The 19,310-nt window shown below is 35.0% G+C and overlaps 2 protein-coding genes and 1 long non-coding RNA gene across 3 annotated transcripts; all 3 read right to left on the reverse strand.

Moving 5' to 3' along the window:
• Positions 1–1,658: 1,658 nt before the first annotated feature.
• LOC140136882 (uncharacterized) lies at positions 1,659–2,585 on the reverse strand. Its single transcript, XR_011856776.1, has 3 exons — positions 2,492–2,585; positions 1,901–2,009; positions 1,659–1,754 (listed from the first exon to the last, which is right to left on the reverse strand). It is a non-coding gene; the product is annotated as an uncharacterized lncRNA (long non-coding RNA).
• Positions 2,586–6,199: 3,614 nt separating this feature from the next.
• On the reverse strand, positions 6,200–10,424 carry LOC140136886 (G-protein coupled receptor GRL101-like). The gene is made up of 6 exons (XM_072158506.1): positions 10,341–10,424; positions 9,676–9,747; positions 9,409–9,480; positions 7,866–8,971; positions 6,975–7,195; positions 6,200–6,405 (listed from the first exon to the last, which is right to left on the reverse strand). Exons 4-6 carry the CDS (start codon positions 8,842–8,844, stop codon positions 6,223–6,225), a joined length of 1,383 nt encoding a protein of 460 aa, XP_072014607.1. The 5' UTR covers positions 8,845–8,971; positions 9,409–9,480; positions 9,676–9,747; positions 10,341–10,424; the 3' UTR covers positions 6,200–6,222.
• Positions 10,425–11,121: 697 nt separating this feature from the next.
• LOC140142855 (uncharacterized) lies at positions 11,122–18,681 on the reverse strand. Its single transcript, XM_072164878.1, has 8 exons — positions 18,558–18,681; positions 17,888–18,004; positions 17,344–17,460; positions 16,868–17,017; positions 14,658–14,774; positions 11,965–12,081; positions 11,374–11,482; positions 11,122–11,227 (listed from the first exon to the last, which is right to left on the reverse strand). Exons 1-8 carry the CDS (start codon positions 18,679–18,681, stop codon positions 11,122–11,124), a joined length of 957 nt encoding a protein of 318 aa, XP_072020979.1.
• Positions 18,682–19,310: the final 629 nt, after the last annotated feature.

Here is a 19,310-nt window from a genome sequence, read left to right on the forward strand (position 1 = left end):
GAATGTCTCTATGAAAAAAACATCAACAAGAGTTCAACTATTTTCTAAATCACTACTAACAGATGTAGCTATTATTGGAATAGAAGTTTTTAATCAAATATGATATGTCATTTCTCAACTACTAATAATTAACACAATAGTTATGAAACACATTAAATTATAAAAAAAAAAAAAAAAAAGCAAAATCTGAAAATAAACTTACAAAAACAAGAGCTGATTTAGTTTGGTAAAGCTGCCCAATGCAATATCTCTTAATGGGTTCCCAGCAAGATCACTTGGTCATAATAATCAAAGAAAAGACGTATAATGGTAAAAAGAACCAAGAATGACTGATTTTAACAACAAATATAAACTTACAGTATCGTAAAAATATTTAGCTAATCCAGTTGAAAGCTATACACACATATGAAAGAAATGATCTTAACTCTTAGTACAAGGGTTGTATATTTTAAACGGAGTCACCCATTCAAGTAGCCTTATTGAGATTCACCATTTCTCCCCTCACTAATAGAAAATTAAAATGAGAATTCTTTCAAAGAGATGACAATTGGAAAAAAAAATACGAGAATTGAAAATGGTCTCATTTCTAGGAAACTTTCTCATATAAATGAATGAGACTTACTAATTAACGTGTCAACAACCTGTATTAATTGTGTCATTTCAAACAATGTGACATGTGTTTGACACGTTAATTAGTATTTCTCATTCATTTGGATCATTTGGATAAGAAACTTTCATAAAATGAGAAAATGTTCAATACTAATGATTTTGTCCAATTTTCATCACTTTGAAAAAATTCTCTTTATATTTTTTGATAGTGCATAGTAGCATATGGATTTCAGCTGGAATAGTCCATTGTATACTTACAGATAAACTAACTTTTCAAGATACAAAAATGTTGAATTGCTGAGATAGGCAATGCTATTCCTCGCCAGTGACCTTGTATGAAAAACAAAGGGGAAACAGAAGAAGAAAGCATGATGTTATTATATTATTCAATTGTACGCGATTCCTAAGGAAGAATGCCAATTTGTGAAACCAATTTATAAAGATATAACACTGGATCAGATTGATTGCGAATAATGGAATTTGTTGTGGAATGTGTATATAAATGTATTTTCTCTCCTATGGGAAAATTTAAGCTGTTAACACATATCTAACATATCGTCGCTTGGCAGGCTAACCTCATTTGCAATAATTTTCCCAAAGTCAAAGCAAAAACTCTGGTATGTTTGACCATAATTTGACCTTTGGAATAACTATTTTAAATATGAAGATATTAAAGGCAGTTAAATAGCAAAATAAAACAATAATATTTGCTTCTCATTTTTTCACTTAAGAAGAAACAACAAACCAATTTAAAATTATTTTATCTTACTGCTTGTACTTACAAAATCCGAAGGTTTCTGTTAGTTTCAAATGTTTGTACTGATATCGATTTTATACCATTACTTGTAAGATTTCTGAAAAAGAGAGATCGATACAAATAGTACTATCATCATTAATTCTTAGGTAATACGTTAATATTTCACATTGTAATTATCAGTAGAAATTTATTTTGGTAATATTTCAGTAATATTTGTTACCATAATTTGGACTCTAATCGTTGACAGTTTTCTCGAATGTTATTTTTTCGTAGGTTTGATACTTACAAAATAGTTAGAAACGGCATGTTCTTCAAATTTACTAGCAGCCTATTCTGTATGGTATCTTTCGCTTTTAAGTCGCCTGTGATATGAAGATGTGTTAAATGTCTAAAATAGGATAGAAAATTAGAAAATAAAACAATTTTATTGCATTTATAATTTCTACAAAACATGAAAAAACTAAAATCATATTTTTGTGAAGTGTGGCATTTATTTACACTCTAACATTTCCATGAGTAACACATTTTACTCACAATTCTCGGGAGCTGCCAGGTATGGTAAGGTGATGGGTTCGATTCCGTGTAGATCCATTGCAAGATATGTACAAGCCAATGCAGGTGCAGCTATCCATACACGTAAAACCTGATATTAAAATAAGAAGACACTGTGAAACTAAATTATATACAAGTTATAAAGATGGTACACTTTCGTGTAGCGAGTTTTGACTGATGACATTATTCTACTTATTCCTGTTTGGTCATAAACATCACTTCAGGTCATACCATGATTTCCTCTTAAAATGTTACTTATTGTTCGTGTGTTAGAATTAACTTAAACAATGAAACCCATCGTGAAATTGTGTTTGTCCTTTTCATAATGTGTTGTATATTGTTTTTAATATGATAGATAAAATGTGGTGTGATCAAGCAAAGTCAGTCTGAAGTCGGGCATATTCAATTGAAATCGAACATTTAGTTTAAAATATGAACAGTTGAAGTATTTCCAAAACAAGAGACAACAAAAGAAAGTTTTAACTTTGTTTGTTTATATCTTGAAATCAATATTTCCGTCTTCCGACTGATTTTGATAGATCACATCACATCACAAATGGATATTATCTTTACCACAAAACATTTCATCATCGCCTTCCGAACAGTCTCTTACACCATCACACACTTGCGATTGCGTCACACAATTAGTACTACCATGGCAACGATAATTCCCGGGGCATTGGTATATACCTTAATTAAAAAGAATCAGACAAAGACGAGGGACACCGTCAAAATTCCTACACATATTCAAGTTTTTATACATAATTTACAAGAGGAGCCATTTATAGCTCAAATGAGCGAACGGCACACCGTATCTAATTAAGAAATAAAGGGTAATGCATGATCCTTTACACGAAAATAATGTGTCCGAGGCAGTAAAACGTAAATAATGGGTGAGGCGCAGCCGAACCCATTATTTAAACGTTTTACTGCCGAGGACACATTATTTGTATGTAAAGGATAATGCTGCACCCTTTATTTCTATTCTATTACCACAAAATAGTGTGATTTAAAGAGAAAATTTCAAATTTTGTGCCCAAATATTTCAAGTTGTTTACCTCAAGGTGGAGCGCGTAGCCAAAGCGTATGCACATTCCAATAACACAACCTAACATTCCATTCTCCCTATAAGCAGGTATGCACATACAATAACACACCCCTGACATTCCCTTCTCCCCTACATAAGCAGGTGTGCTGTGCGATCTGCTGTGCGCTGTGATGATAGAAGAACATAAAGTTCGTTGCCCTTGACACTTTATCGCTAATTAATGGTCTGTCACGTGACGCGTTTCAACAAATCACAGTGCGCGATTTTGAATAATGGGTCGTGGGGTAATAGAATATATAATTATGTGCCAGCAACTATAAGAAGAGCCAAAACATACACGTACATACTATACACAATGTGGCAGCAAATCTCAATAATATAATTATCTGCGGCGCTATAACGCACATTTGCGAAACAAGAGCTAATGGCTACTCTAAAAATATAGGTATTTGGCAATGGTTTTGCTCTGGTAGTTTTTACGCCCAGTAACCACCTTATTGTGACGACACCCTGTGCAATTGTACTCCGGCTTTTGTGTTCGATTTTTTTTATTTGCTCGGGTTTTGACAACCCTGGATAACCCAAGAAAGCCTCTATTGAAGCTTATTTCCATTGGGGTGGTTTGGGAACACCGGGAGGGGTTAACACCCTACTCTTTTCGAAACTTGCTGCGAGATACATGTACAGGTTTGGCTCTCTGCACACGGGACCGACGCGTCGGCTTAACGTCCCCTCCGGCTTAACGTCCCCTCCGAAGGACGGAGTACTGTCATGATTCATTTACCCAATTCTAAATGAACCATGGGGAGAGCTGAAGTCTGAATTTAATCTATAGAAGTTGCCAACTAATTTCAGACTTTTTTTCCAATTCAATATCCCGGCAAATCTTAGACTACCCCGTAGTCCACTTGCCCATTGTGCATACTCTGGATATTGTATTTAAGCTTAAAACTCTGATTTAATTAATGTGTGCACAATTGATAGATTTTCACATCTGATCAGTCACCCTACTCCCTCTGTTTGTTAGCTTCCCAAGAAATTTCGGGTTCGCTATCAATAAACTGGTAGATTCCAAAATCAGAATTGTTCAGTATTAAAGTGAGCCGTTATAATTATGCAAGATAATGTTGCATTCAACTAATCGTCTGATATTTTTAACTCTTTATGACCATTTTACTATTGAATACTTTAATTTTAATAAACATCAGTATAATTTTGAGTTCAACGAAATGGGTTCATCATGACTAATAATAACATATTTTAATGAAATTCGACTATGGCATTTCGGGGTTCGCTATCAATAAACTGGTAGATTCCAAAATCAGAATTGTTCAGTATTAAAGTGAGCCGTTATAATTATGCAAGATAATGTTGCATTCAACTAATCGTCTGATATTTTTAACTCTTTATGACCATTTTACTATTGAATACTTTAATTTTAATAAACATCAGTATAATTTTGAGTTCAACGAAATGGGTTCATCATGACTAATAATAACATATTTAAAAACAAATTCGACTATGGCATAGTCTAGGCAAATCTCCACCGCCTGGAATTGAACCCGGGACCTCATGTACTAAAGCAAGTACCCTAACCATTGCACCACGCTCTCCGCCATTGCGCCATGCTCTCCGTTCGATGGCATGTTACAGACTCTGCGAATCACCATTTCATCAATTTCACAGCGCTGCTGCGTATACGGAATTAGAATCAGCCACTTTCCCCCCGGACTGCAACTTTATGTCAGAAACTGACTCTAAATCAAAATTACTCAATGTTAAGTAAAAGGAAACAGAGCAAAAGAATAAGTCACCTCACATGAAACTCAGTATTGATTAAATTTTATATGCCTATGTACACAGGAGCGACAACGAAATGTCCTCGCTAAATAACGGGGCACTCTCATGGTTCAATTACTCAAACTCTGGATGTACCATGTGAAGAGTAGAAGTCTGAATTCAATCAAAGTTTTTTTTTCCAAACCAATACTCATAAAAGTTATCACCGGCCCACATGCACAACAAAAGGAGTGTACCCTAACCATTAGGCCACGTTCTACATCACCATAGTTAAAGGTATACTTATAGATTGAATTTAAAGTTAACACTTTATATTAATATTAAGTGTACCGGTAACATAAATGTAAATACAAAAAAAAATAATAAAGAAAATAACACAAATATCAATTAATTTGCATAAAGGTATGCCCTTACTGCATTCAGCCTCGTCCTCCTGAAAAGAAATACACAATTTAAAAGTATACAACATATTCATTAAAAAGTTAATTGTTACACCCTGTATATTTCCTCGCACACCCTGAATTTTTTATTTCAAGTTTAATTCATTGTAATCTGTGTTCTTTATGCTTTCCAGCAATGTATACTTTTACATACTTGTACTTGGTAAATTAAAATTAAAAGTTATAACCATTTATATCAAAACTCATGTTTTCACCTATGAAAATAGCATGTCACAAAAGAGGGTCCCAAATTATGACACATGGCCATAGGTATTGAGCGAAAGGCTCTAAATCTAGCATGATGGCTTTCGGAAACTTGTAGACTAGTATTTATTCACTTCATTTTCATATAAACGAATCCAACGAGCCAAGTCATGGTCAGGATTTGGTCGGCCATTAATTGGGTCCCCGGCGCACCAAGCTGATGTTGTGACTACCCAATTGGGTGGATCAAAGCCGTTTAAAAATCGATGTAAGATTGTATTGTGTTGTAAACTTTCATTATTCTTTTGTCTACGTGTTACACGGGTGGTGGAATGCAGTTTAAAATTCCCGCCAAGGACACATCATTTCACATTTCAGGTGAGATATACTCAGCCAAGCCATGGCTGCCACTGAGGTGTAGGAATGCGTGAAATTGGATTCGTCTATAATGGGTGACTGCACACCCATCACCTCTTTAATGTACTCATCTCCGTCAATTCACTCATGAACTGTTGTCAAATGTCATCATCCACTTTAGGTACTTGACTGAAGTATCAATTATCATCAGTTGATTGCGTTGGAATTTCTCAACCGTGTCCCTCATTTTGAGACATTTAGGGATTCTATACTACACCTTTGCGTTCGCTCCACGTATAAGGATTAAGCCGCCACTAATTACAACAGCACAACACATTACTCAATAGAAAACCAAGACACAAACAACAATCTGTCACTGTCAATACTTTGACATGTCAGCCACCAACACTGTTCAAGATAATTATTATATCCAAGATAATTATTCTTAGATGTCATTATTCTGTTGCAAGATCCGATATAAGTTGCAGTATTTTGTCTAACTTTGTCATGCTTAATTCCAGCATATGTTTACTCTCATCATTAGCTTCGATTGCTTCCTCTTTTGATTTTCCATTGATTACAAATTCATCCAACATACTGGGCACAATAAGATAGGCGTGTATGAGCTCAGAAGATATCTGAAATGATAAGAATGCTGTCATTAAGGTGTCAAAAAACTGTGGATAAGTAAAGTTATTGTTAAGGAGTAATGAGTCCTTTGTGTAATCAATGAATATTACGATACATTTCCCTTTATATTTGAAGCAATACTTCCTGACAGCTTTCAATTATTATTTAGTCATCGAAGAAAATCTGTCCATGTCCCTGAGATTTTAAGCTGATAAGTTTGTCACAGAGCCAATAAATACCCCATTTTCTAATACAGACAGTTTCGCAAAATAAGCGGAATTCAAATACCATATTATTCCATCTACAAACAATCTATATGCCTAAAGTGACACCCTCCATTAAAACATTCTCAAATTTTGGAGTTTAAGCTAGCACAGTATATTACTGACACAGGTGGCTGTACAAACATGTATTATTGTACGATCAACCTATCTTAATGCTTTGTGGAGGTTGTGTGTTTTTAGCTCTTTCTTAGAAAAAAACACTAATAAAAAACTACGGTATATTCGTAAACTTAATTCTATGGATATATATCATTTGACCGTCTTTTAGGTCCACAATGAACACAGCACTTTACCTTTTTCACGAAAATACAATCTTCCTGGACGCAATTCCTCGATAAAAGCATCTCTTGATGTAGAAATTGCACTGCCATTTGTAAATCATACTCAATAAGCCTCATATTACCCTTTGTTATACCACCGTTGATTGCAAGTTTCTTTATCGTCGGATAACCCATATTTTCAATCAGTATGTTATTGGCCACCATTGTATGGGCACGTTCTATTACGCCAGTATCTGTAACATTTTATAATATGAAGACCGAATTAAAAAAGACTAGTTTGCGTATGACGTCCTGTCAACCAGACCAAAAATGCCGTACTGCGAAGGTCAGCAACCAATCACTGCTCGCCTTTGCCCTGACGTCAGACGCAAACTAGCATTAATTTTAAGGGAATCATTATTCTGTTAATCTCTGTTCCCAAAACTAAACAAAATTATTGTCAATTTTCGTTTTTATTGGATTGGCTTGATCATATTTTCAAACTATATGTCAAAATTAACTAAATGACATAGGGCACAGGTTAAACTAAATTATGGTATAAAATTAATTTGGTACAAAGTGTACCACCCGTATTTTTTCGGCAAATCGAACTATAGTTTGCGCCCGCATTTTAAATACGCAAACTATCGTAGTTTCAAAAGTTTGCGAATTAAATACTTTTCTTTCATTCTACAATGTACCTCATTGGTAATACCGGATCTTAGATCTTGCTTGTAATCCTCTCTCTGGGGACCAAAATGCTTAAAATACGTACGCCATCAGACGGTTCGGTGATTGGCCGACGGAAACTGACCGTTCTTTCCTGAGAAGGTATTGGCGCTTTTTTCTAGGTCCAACTAGGAACTATTTTGTACTCAATTATGAGAATATTATTTCTGTATACCCTTTTAAAATTGAATTTACCTATATCACCATTACTAGCAGGATTCATGATACCGTTACTCTCCTTTGCACAATTACATTCCTTCGTTTGATTGATGACAGACAATGATGACGATGACATCATACTCTTATTGCGTTGTCTTTGATTCAGCTTCCTCGTTAAGATTGTATATAGGTATGGGTTAAGGGAGGAATTCAGCGGTAGTACAAACACTGCAGTCCACGCGTAACTAGTTGCAGGAATTTCCACAGCGCGTGTTAGCGATAAAATACCCATGACTATGATTGGCATCCAGCAACACATATCGGAAAATACTAAGAACGACATCCGTAAAGCAAGTTGGATTTGGTTTGATTGTGCTTCGCTTCCGCGCCCCGCTCTTAGTGAAGATGTTTTTGCTTTGAAATAGATTGATACGTAACAAGCGGTCATGATTATGAAGGCAGTAAGGTTGAAGCCGACAAAGACGGTTGATGAATATTGCCAACCTTGTGGACGGTCTGTTGTGAGAGGCAAAGCAAGGCATACTGTGGAGCGGCCATAGAATGCATTACCAAAATAGCCTCGTGCTAAAACGGGTATGATGGAGATGGTAAATGTGATGAACCAAATAGTACAGGCATAAATTTGGGCTGATTTTGGGCGCAAAATTAGAAACCTCTGAAATGGAAACACTATGTTGATGAATCGGTCCAAACTAATCACCATCATGAAAAATACTGATGACTCGCTCGAAATGACGGATAAAAATCCAGCAATTTTGCAAAGTAAACTTGTTTGCCAATTCTCGGCAAAAAATGCATAGCGATCACGGTAATACACATCTGCTGAAGCTATTATCAGCATATAAACACCCATCAAACTATCCGCTAGAGCTAAATGGCCGATCATTATGCCTTGGACTCGAATATTATTGCTTCTTCCAGATTTGTTTGGTCTCAATCTTTGAAGCAACACAAAGGCATTGCCTATGATGGCACTGATGCCGAGAATCCACATAAAGATTCGTAGGATAGGGGTTCGAATCAAATCTGCGCATGAAGAGAATTGATCAGCTGCAGGTAAACATTCGGTTATTGAGTCGATGTCTTGAACCAAACAGCAGAACAGGTATCTGTCCGAATGCCTGTAGACATGGACAAGAGTAAAATATTATTTATGTCAATCACGTCAGCAATACTTTGAATACACTTTATGACAATACACCTATACATGCCAAGCACACCCACATACATTCCCAAACCACCACAACCACCTTGTATTACGCATATTTCTGGAGGCCCAAAAGATGGCAAACATGAAAAAGAACGAACATATTTGAAATCCAAGTCCTCTGTTTTTCGGGTCGGTGTGTTGTCAGTCCAGAAGTCTTATGTGCTGGCATACCAAGTCCTCACAAAATCAGTTATATTGAGCAAGACCTTACCAGGTTAACGCACGGAGAACGTAAGTTACAAAGGGGTTTGTATTACTCCCGTTTGCTTCGGTGTGTTGTTCAGTTGACGCTTTGGCATTTTCAGCAATAAATAAGGGTTACAAAATGTAAAATATGACAATACTTACAATGTTTGTAAGTCAGATAAATCGGTAAATACTTCCTTTTTTCCGCTTCCCAAATTTGTGTCTTGAATGTCTCTATGAAAAAAACATCAACAAGAGTTCAACTATTTTCTAAATCACTACTAACAGATGTAGCTATTATTGGAATAGAAGTTTTTAATCAAATATGATATGTCATTTCTCAACTACTAATAATTAACACAATAGTTATGAAACACATTAAATTATAAATAAAAAATGACAAAAAGCAAAATCTGAAAATAAACTTACAAAAACAAGAGCTGATTTAGTTTGGTAAAGCTGCCCAATGCAATATCTCTTAATGGGTTCCCAGCAAGATCACTTGGTCATAATAATCAAAGAAAAGACGTATAATGGTAAAAAGAACCAAGAATGACTGATTTTAACAACAAATATAAACTTACAGTATCGTAAAAATATTTAGCTAATCCAGTTGAAAGCTATACACACATATGAAAGAAATGATCTTAACTCTTAGTACAAGGGTTGTATATTTTAAACGGAGTCACCCATTCAAGTAGCCTTATTGAGATTCACCATTTCTCCCTCACTAATAGAAAATTAAAATGAGAATTCTTTCAAAGAGATGACAATTGGAAAAAAATACGACGAGAATTGAAAATGGTCTCATTTCTAGGAAACTTTCTCATATAAATGAATGAGACTTACTAATTAACGTGTCAACAACCTGTATTAATTTTGTCATTTCAAACAATGTGACATGTGTTTGACACGTTAATTAGTATTTCTCATTCATTTGGATCATTTGGATAAGAAACTTTCATAAAATGAGAAAATGTTCAATACTAATGATTTTGTCCAATTTTCATCACTTTGAAAAAATTCTCTTTATATTTTTTGATAGTGCATAGTAGCATATGGATTTCAGCTGGAATAGTCCATTGTATACTTACAGATAAACTAACTTTTCAAGATACAAAAATGTTGAATTGCTGAGATAGGCAATGCTATTCCTCGCCAGTGACCTTGTATGAAAAACAAAGGGGAAACAGAAGAAGAAAGCATGATGTTATTATATTATTCAATTGTACGCGATTCCTAAGGAAGAATGCCAATTTGTGAAACCAATTTATAAAGATATAACACTGGATCAGATTGATTGCGAATAATGGAATTTGTTGTGGAATGTGTATATAAATGTATTTTCTCTCCTATGGGAAAATTTAAGCTGTTAACACATATCTAACATATCGTCGCTTGGCGGGCTAACCTCATTTGCAATAATTTTCCCAAAGTCAAAGCAAAAACTCTGGTATGTTTGACCATAATTTGACCTTTGGAATAACTATTTTAAATATGAAGATATTAAAGGCAGTTAAATAGCAAAATAAAACAATAATATTTGCTTCTCATTTTTTCACTTAAGAAGAAACAACAAACCAATTTAAAATTATTTTATCTTACTGCTTGTACTTACAAAATCCGAAGGTTTCTGTTAGTTTCAAATGTTTGTACTGATATCGATTTTATACCATTACTTGTAAGATTTCTGAAAAAGAGAGATCGATACAAATAGTACTATCATCATTAATTCTTAGGTAATACGTTAATATTTCACATTGTAATTATCAGTAGAAATTTATTTTGGTAATATTTCAGTAATATTTGTTACCATAATTTGGACTCTAATCGTTGACAGTTTTCTCGAATGTTATTTTTTCGTAGGTTTGATACTTACAAAATAGTTAGAAACGGCATGTTCTTCAAATTTACTAGCAGCCTATTCTGTATGGTATCTTTCGCTTTTAAGTCGCCTGTGATATGAAGATGTGTTAAATGTCTAAAATAGGATAGAAAATTAGAAAATAAAACAATTTTATTGCATTTATAATTTCTACAAAACATGAAAAGACTAAAATCATATTTTTGTGAAGTGTGGCATTTATTTACACTCTAACATTTCCATGAGTAACACATTTTACTCACAATTCTCGGGAGCTGCCAGGTATGGTAAGGTGATGGGTTCGATTCCGTGTAGATCCATTGCAAGATATGTACAAGCCAATGCAGGTGCAGCTATCCATACACGTAAAACCTGATATTAAAATAAGAAGACACTGTGAAACTAAATTATATACAAGTTATAAAGATGGTACACTTTCGTGTAGCGAGTTTTGACTGATGACATTATTCTACTTATTCCTGTTTGGTCATAAACATCACTTCAGGTCATACCATGATTTCCTCTTAAAATGTTACTTATTGTTCGTGTGTTAGAATTAACTTAAACAATGAAACCCATCGTGAAATTGTGTTTGTCCTTTTCATAATGTGTTGTATATTGTTTTTAATATGATAGATAAAATGTGGTGTGATCAAGCAAAGTCAGTCTGAAGTCGGGCATATTCAATTGAAATCGAACATTTAGTTTAAAATATGAACAGTTGAAGTATTTCCAAAACAAGAGACAACAAAAGAAAGTTTTAACTTTGTTTGTTTATATCTTGAAATCAATATTTCCGTCTTCCGACTGATTTTGATAGATCACATCACATCACAAATGGACATTATCTTTACCACAAAACATTTCATCATCGCCTTCCGAACAGTCTCTTACACCATCACACACTTGCGATTGCGTCACACAATTAGTACTACCATGGCAACGATAATTCCCGGGGCATTGGTATATACCTTAATTAAAAAGAATCAGACAAAGACGAGGGACACCGTCAAAAATTCCTACACATATTCAAGTTTTTATACATAATTTACAAGAGGAGCCATTTATAGCTCAAATGAGCGAACGGCACACCGTATCTAATTAAGAAATAAAGGGTAATGCATGATCCTTTACACGAAAATAATGTGTCCGAGGCAGTAAAAACGTAAATAATGGGTGAGGTGCAGCCGAACCCATTATTTAAACGTTTTTACTGCCGAGGACACATTATTTGCATGTAAAGGATAATGCTGCACCCTTTATTTCTATTCTATTACCACAAAATAGTGTGATTTAAAGAGAAAATTTCAAATTTTGTGCCCAAATATTTCAAGTTGTTTACCTCAAGGTGGAGCGCGTAGCCAAAGCGTATGCACATTCCAATAACACAACCTAACATTCCATTCTCCCCTATAAGCAGGTATGCACATACAATAACACACCCCTGACATTCCCTTCTCCCCTACATAAGCAGGTGTGCTGTGCGATCTGCTGTGCGCTGTGATGATAGAAGAACATAAAGTTCGTTGCCCTTGACACTTTATCGCTAATTAATGGTCTGTCACGTGACGCGTTACAACAAATCACAGTGCGCGATTTTGAATAATGGGTCGTGGGGGTAATAGAATATATAATTATGTGCCAGCAACTATAAGAAGAGCCAAAACATACACGTACATACTATACACAATGTGGCAGCAAATCTCAATAATATAATTATCTGCGGCGCTATAACGCACATTTGCGAAACAAGAGCTAATGGCTACTCTAAAAATATAGGTATTTGGCAATGGTTTTGCTCTGGTAGTTTTTACGCCCAGTAACCACCTTATTGTGACGACACCCTGTGCAATTGTACTCCGGCTTTTTGTGTTCGATTTTTTTTTATTTGCTCGGGTTTTGACAACCCTGGATAACTCAAGAACACCTCTATTGAAGCTTATTTCCATTGGGGTCCATTTGAACACCGGGACGGGGTTAACACCCTACTCTTTTCGAAACTTGCTGCGAGATACATGTACAGGTTTGGCTCTCTGCACACGGGACCGACGCGTCGGCTTAACGTCCCCTCCGGCTTAACGTCCCCTCCGAAGGACGGAGTACTGTCATGATTCATTTACCCAGTGCTAAATGAACCATGGGGAGAGCTGAAGTCTGAATTTAATCTATAGAAGTTGCCAACTAATTTCAGACTTTTTTCCAATTCAATATCCTGGCAAATCTTAGACTACCCTGTAGTCCACTTGCCCATTGTGCATACTCTGGATATTGTATTTAAGCTTAAAACTCTGATTTAATTAATGTGTGCACAATTGATAGATTTTCACATCTGATCAGTCACCCTACTCCCTCTGTTTGTTAGCTTCCCAAGAAATTTCGGGTTCGCTATCAATAAACTGGTAGATTCCAAAATCAGAATTGTTCAGTATTAAAGTGAGCCGTTATAATTATGCAAGATAATGTTGCATTCAACTAATCGTCTGATATTTTTAACTCTTTATGACCATTTTACTATTGAATACTTTAATTTTAATAAACATCAGTATAATTTTGAGTTCAACGAAATGGGTTCATCATGACTAATAATAACATATTTTAATGAAATTCGACTATGGCATTTCGGGGTTCGCTATCAATAAACTGGTAGATTCCAAAATCAGAATTGTTCAGTATTAAAGTGAGCCGTTATAATTATGCAAGATAATGTTGCATTCAACTAATCGTCTGATATTTTTAACTCTTTATGACCATTTTACTATTGAATACTTTAATTTTAATAAACATCAGTATAATTTTGAGTTCAACGAAATGGGTTCATCATGACTAATAATAACATATTTAAAAACAAATTCGACTATGGCATAGTCTAGGCAAATCTCCACCGCCTGGAATTGAACCCGGGACCTCATGTACTAAAGCAAGTACCCTAACCATTGCACCACGCTCTCCGCCATTGCGCCATGCTCTCCGTTCGATGGCATGTTACAGACTCTGCGAATCACCATTTCATCAATTTCACAGCGCTGCTGCGTATACGGAATTAGAATCAGCCACTTTCCCCCCGGACTGCAACTTTATGTCAGAAACTGACTCTAAATCAAAATTACTCAATGTTAAGTAAAAGGAAACAGAGCAAAAGAATAAGTCACCTCACATGAAACTCAGTATTGATTAAATTTTATATGCCTATGTACACAGGAGCGACAACGAAATGTCCTCGCTAAATAACGGGGCACTCTCATGGTTCAATTACTCAAACTCTGGATGTACCATGTGAAGAGTAGAAGTCTGAATTCAATCAAAGTTTTTTTTTCCAAACCAATACTCATAAAAGTTATCACCGGCCCACATGCACAACAAAAGGAGTGTACCCTAACCATTAGGCCACGTTCTACATCACCATAGTTAAAGGTATACTTATAGATTGAATTTAAAGTTAACACTTTATATTAATATTATGTACCGGTAACATAAATGTAAATACAAAAAAAAATAATAAAGAAAATAACACAAATATCAATTAATTTGCATAAAGGTATGCCCTTACTGCATTCAGCCTCGTCCTCTCCGTTTGGGCAATCAAAGCTATCATCACATCGATTTCTCAGTGGAATACAGTAGGAGTCTGGACACTTTAAGGTGTCATTTGGACACTGAAAATCAGCTGCATATAAAAGTAACAAATGTGCTGTTGTTATTTGGTCATAATCCTATGTAGATGTTTACATGGTAATGCTGTTGGTATTTGGTCATAAACCTATGTAGATGTTATTAGATGTCCGGTTGTTTACGTTGTATTTTGTTTTAGTATATTCTAAATTGTGAGTGAACACTACGAATGAGCTGTAAACTCGGCAAATTGTATTCTGAGATATAGTGCAAAATGTTCGTGAATGTCGTATTCATAGGTGTATCAATTAGGCGCGACATGTTTCTCATTTGATAGCGTTTAAACCAATCAATAATCCTATTGCTGAAGAGGATAATAATCTTCTACATATAGAATCATTAAATACACTGCAAATGTTCCCGAACACATGACGCTTCTCAGACGCGTCCGAGGTGTTCATAATTGTCTCTTTAGAACACTTGTGTATTTGAAAATGTGATAAGCCTTGCACATTAGTGTTCTTTTAGTATAATGTAGAACACATAGTATTGATCAGACGTGTCACAAGTGTTCTGAATGATTATATTGAATACTGGTGTTCAAAAATGGAACGCATGAGCAGATAGAGGCGTTGGAGAGCTGCGACGTGTCAGCGAGAAATGCACGGTGCTCCTTTGAAGGAGGGATATAAGTAACAACAACAACAACAATGGCGATGCAACGTGGAAACGCTCCCGGGAAACGCTATTCCAAACTGTCTTTTTCAAGACAAATGGGATGATAGTCAGGGTAAATTCGAAGGATTTAGAGAAGAATGAAAATCAGGGCAACTTTGGGAGCGACTCAGAGCCCGTATATCTGTTGACAGCGATGAACAAGCATCGGAGAGACACAAGAGGGTGACTATGGCCGAGCGATTAATGCGTTGCGCTGTCAGCCGGGAGATACGATCGGCGAGGGTTCGAGCCTTGGGCTTGCCTTAGGTGAAAATTCTCTGATTTCATTGGAATTCTTCGGAACACCGCCATTATCTTGTTTATACTACCATGCATTTGTTTATTGTCGAGTAATGAGATTTTGAAAATGTATAAAATAAAAGTTGAACACCAGCATTCTGAAAATCAATGTTTGAACACGTGTCATGTGTTAAAAAACCGTTACATTTCTCTCATGTGTCCGAGGTGTTCATAGATAGTAATTTTGAACACCAGAGTTTAAAGGATTAGAACATGTTACACTAGTGTTCTGAGGTAATAACACCTGTGTTCTCTACATTAACACTAGTGTTCTCTAAATAATTTGAACACGTGTCATGTGTTAAAAAACCGTTATATTAATGAACGCGTTCCATGTGTTCTGGCCAATTTACAGTGTAGATCTAGTCTTTGTTTACTTTGGCTAAATCCTGTTCAAGTGGTGGGTTACAAAATTTTGTCTAGGTATGTATAACCAACAATGACAATGAGGGGACATTGCTGAACCTCGTTGACTTGGGGATGCTTTGAAATGACTTTATTACAAGCAATGTGGAAAAAGAGACACGTGTAGAACCGAAAAAAGGTACCATTTAGTTGAAGGAGCAGAGTTCAACAAACCATAACACCGCTTCTGGATATCGTTTGAAGTCAAATGATATACTATTTTAAAGCTTATTATATATATTTTCTAAGCACGAAATAAAACAAAATTGACGGGCCGACTTTACGGCTGATTCGTAGTGTCCAGTAACAATTTATTAAACTAGGCTGCACACAAAAAGTTTTTATACATTTAAAATAGTAGTCGATGGATTACTTTGTTTCGCTTATTTGATGCCTCATTCGGCACGATGCAACTTTATTCCCCCTCCCATGTACCAAATTGAATGAAAATGAGAGCATTTCAAAAATGACAAAAGTTTACACTTTCCCTCAAAACACGGAGATTTTACGCTCTAATGAGTTCGTTACAAAAGGCGGCGGGAATAGCCCTGAAGAGCAAATATCTACATTTTTGTCAAATAACGTCCCATCTTGTCGATTGGGATACAACATTATGAACATACACATAACAAATTAGTTTTTTTTCATCTACTTTATGTTGTAATTTAAGAAATCACCTGTGTTAAGATACATTTATATGCAGTATAATTAATTCATGTCACTTACCACATTGTTCTAAGTGAGTTGAATCACGGCATCCAATCGGAAAGTTATATTTGTCCCGCCCATAAATACATCGCTTATTACTCTCTACGCATGCGCCATTCTTACACGTGATACTGTCATTTCCGCACGTGAAGTCGGTATTGTTCACTTCTGAAAATAGACTCATCGATCAAAAATAAAATTAAAATAAAGAGACGTGTGCATTTCAATAACATCTAATTAAAATATTATAGACTATTAAAATGAATTTTCTAAGCTGAAAATATGCCTGTAATTTTTTCTCAAAGAAAGGTGTCGAAAAAGTGGCAATTTTTTTTATCTTTTTTAGCAAAATTTAGGGAAAATCTCCAGAAATTCGGATAATTTCGGGTCTGTTTTTGTTTTTTGTTTTTTCGAGGGGTCAAATTCTAGTAGCTTTTTGCCGTACATCGCCACCCAAAGCAACGTCGAGGCCTCCGGGGCATAACAAAACATACCACAGTAAAGAGGTTCATCTTCCCAGTTTTTCCCGGCACAATCTCTCTGACCATCACAGTAAGCATGCGCAGGTAACCAAGTGCCATCATAGCACTGGAATCCAACTATTGATTGACCTATGAAAAATGACAAATGAAAAAAGAGCAGATTCAATATATGCATATTCTGTAAAAACTATAAATTCTTATTTGGGAATTCTTGTTTAGATATTTAGCTCTTTAATGTACTCATTGTTCCATCCTAGTCGTATACTAAATAAATTTAGTGGATAGTAATTATGGTTCAGTACTTAATAATATTTTCCAAACGAATAATACACATAAGTTAATAAGTACTTTCGATACTTTATATATATAATTTATGTTTGCCATTACGTAGTGTACGTAAATTATTTAACGCACAACATTTTTACTGCTCCATTCCGTACATCATGATTATGCAAAATGATGCGCTGCATTCAATCATAATGGTTAACGACAGCAAGAAAAATGGGGAAAAAGTAGGACTCGGACGTAGAGAGGGACACGACGATATTCATCTTACCACACAGTTCCTCATCTGATCCTGTTGTGCAATCTTTAATAAGATCACATCTTTTTGATTTGTCAATGCACTGACCATCAGAACATGTGTAATCGTCTTCGTTGCATTCGGGGTAAACTATAAGAAAAAAAAATGCACAAAATGACTAAACAGATCACGAACCAAACCACAAAGATTAAATATGTTTCCAGTACAGATGAATCAATTAAACGAACAGTTTGATATAATATTGGTATTGGCAGTTGAATGTTGTTCTCATACCAGGTTTAGTGAAAAAAATATAGTGAATTGTTTTTGTTTTAGTGTCTTCTAGAAACAGTTATTAAAACTGTTAATTGAAAAGGCGGTGGTATCAACACTAACAACAGCAAGTTGCCAAATACACAATGACATAATTGACTTTAGATTATGTTATTATAATTAGTTCATTTAGTCGCAGATAATAAGTATTCTCATAATTAAAGTTTACATTTTAAAATGTATGGTACGTATATTAAAGTGAAAAAATTCGGTGTTTACAAGATACTCTGTGCAAGCTGCAGAATTCGGTACTGAATATTGGCGTCCATATTGAATGGACGCAGTAAATGTTAAAATAAGAAATGTATGATAAGATATTGTTTAGATAAAGACTAATATATAAGATTAAGACGTATTACAATTTGCCTACCACACTGATCTTCATCCGACCCATCATGGCAATTAATGAGGAAGTCACACAGGAATGAAATAGGGATACATTCACCACTTCGACTGCACTGAAACATTCCTATACCGCAGTCACCACGAGGCATGGCTTGGAAAACCGAAGGTGTTTGGTCATCTAGATACCACAATTACCATTACAGAACAACTCAGATATAATTATCTTAAAGCTATATCAACATGGTGCAATGATACCTAAATACCCTCCCAGCAAACACAAAACGTTTTCGACATCATTCGCAAACGGTTATAAAAGGTTGTCAGAAAACGTTTAAATGTCGGGATATATAAAGGGTATATTAAGAGTATAAAACGTTTTCATAACCTTAAAAAACATTTTTTGATAATCTACTGCTCAGAAAACACGTTTAAATGTCGGGTTATATAAAGGGTATAAAAACGTTTTAATAACATTCTAAAAACATTCTTGAAAACTTGATACAAAACATTCTAAACAGAATGTTATTTTCGGGTTGAAAAAATATTTTGCGAAAAATGTTTGCCCAAAATATTTTCAATAACGTTTTAAAAACGTTTTCATGACCTTTATATAACCCGACATTTAAATTTTATTAAAAGGTTTTGAAAAAAACATTTTCAGAACATTTCTGTGTTTGCTGGCTTCAAATATTTTAACATAATGTTATTTAAGTATTGACACAATATTTGGCAAAAATGTTTGCAAAAATAGTTTGCAATAGTGTGTTTTCATAAAAAA

The sequence above is a fragment of the Amphiura filiformis genome, chromosome 2 (genome assembly GCF_039555335.1).
Source record: "Amphiura filiformis chromosome 2, Afil_fr2py, whole genome shotgun sequence".
Taxonomy (NCBI): Eukaryota; Metazoa; Echinodermata; class Ophiuroidea; order Amphilepidida; family Amphiuridae; genus Amphiura; species Amphiura filiformis.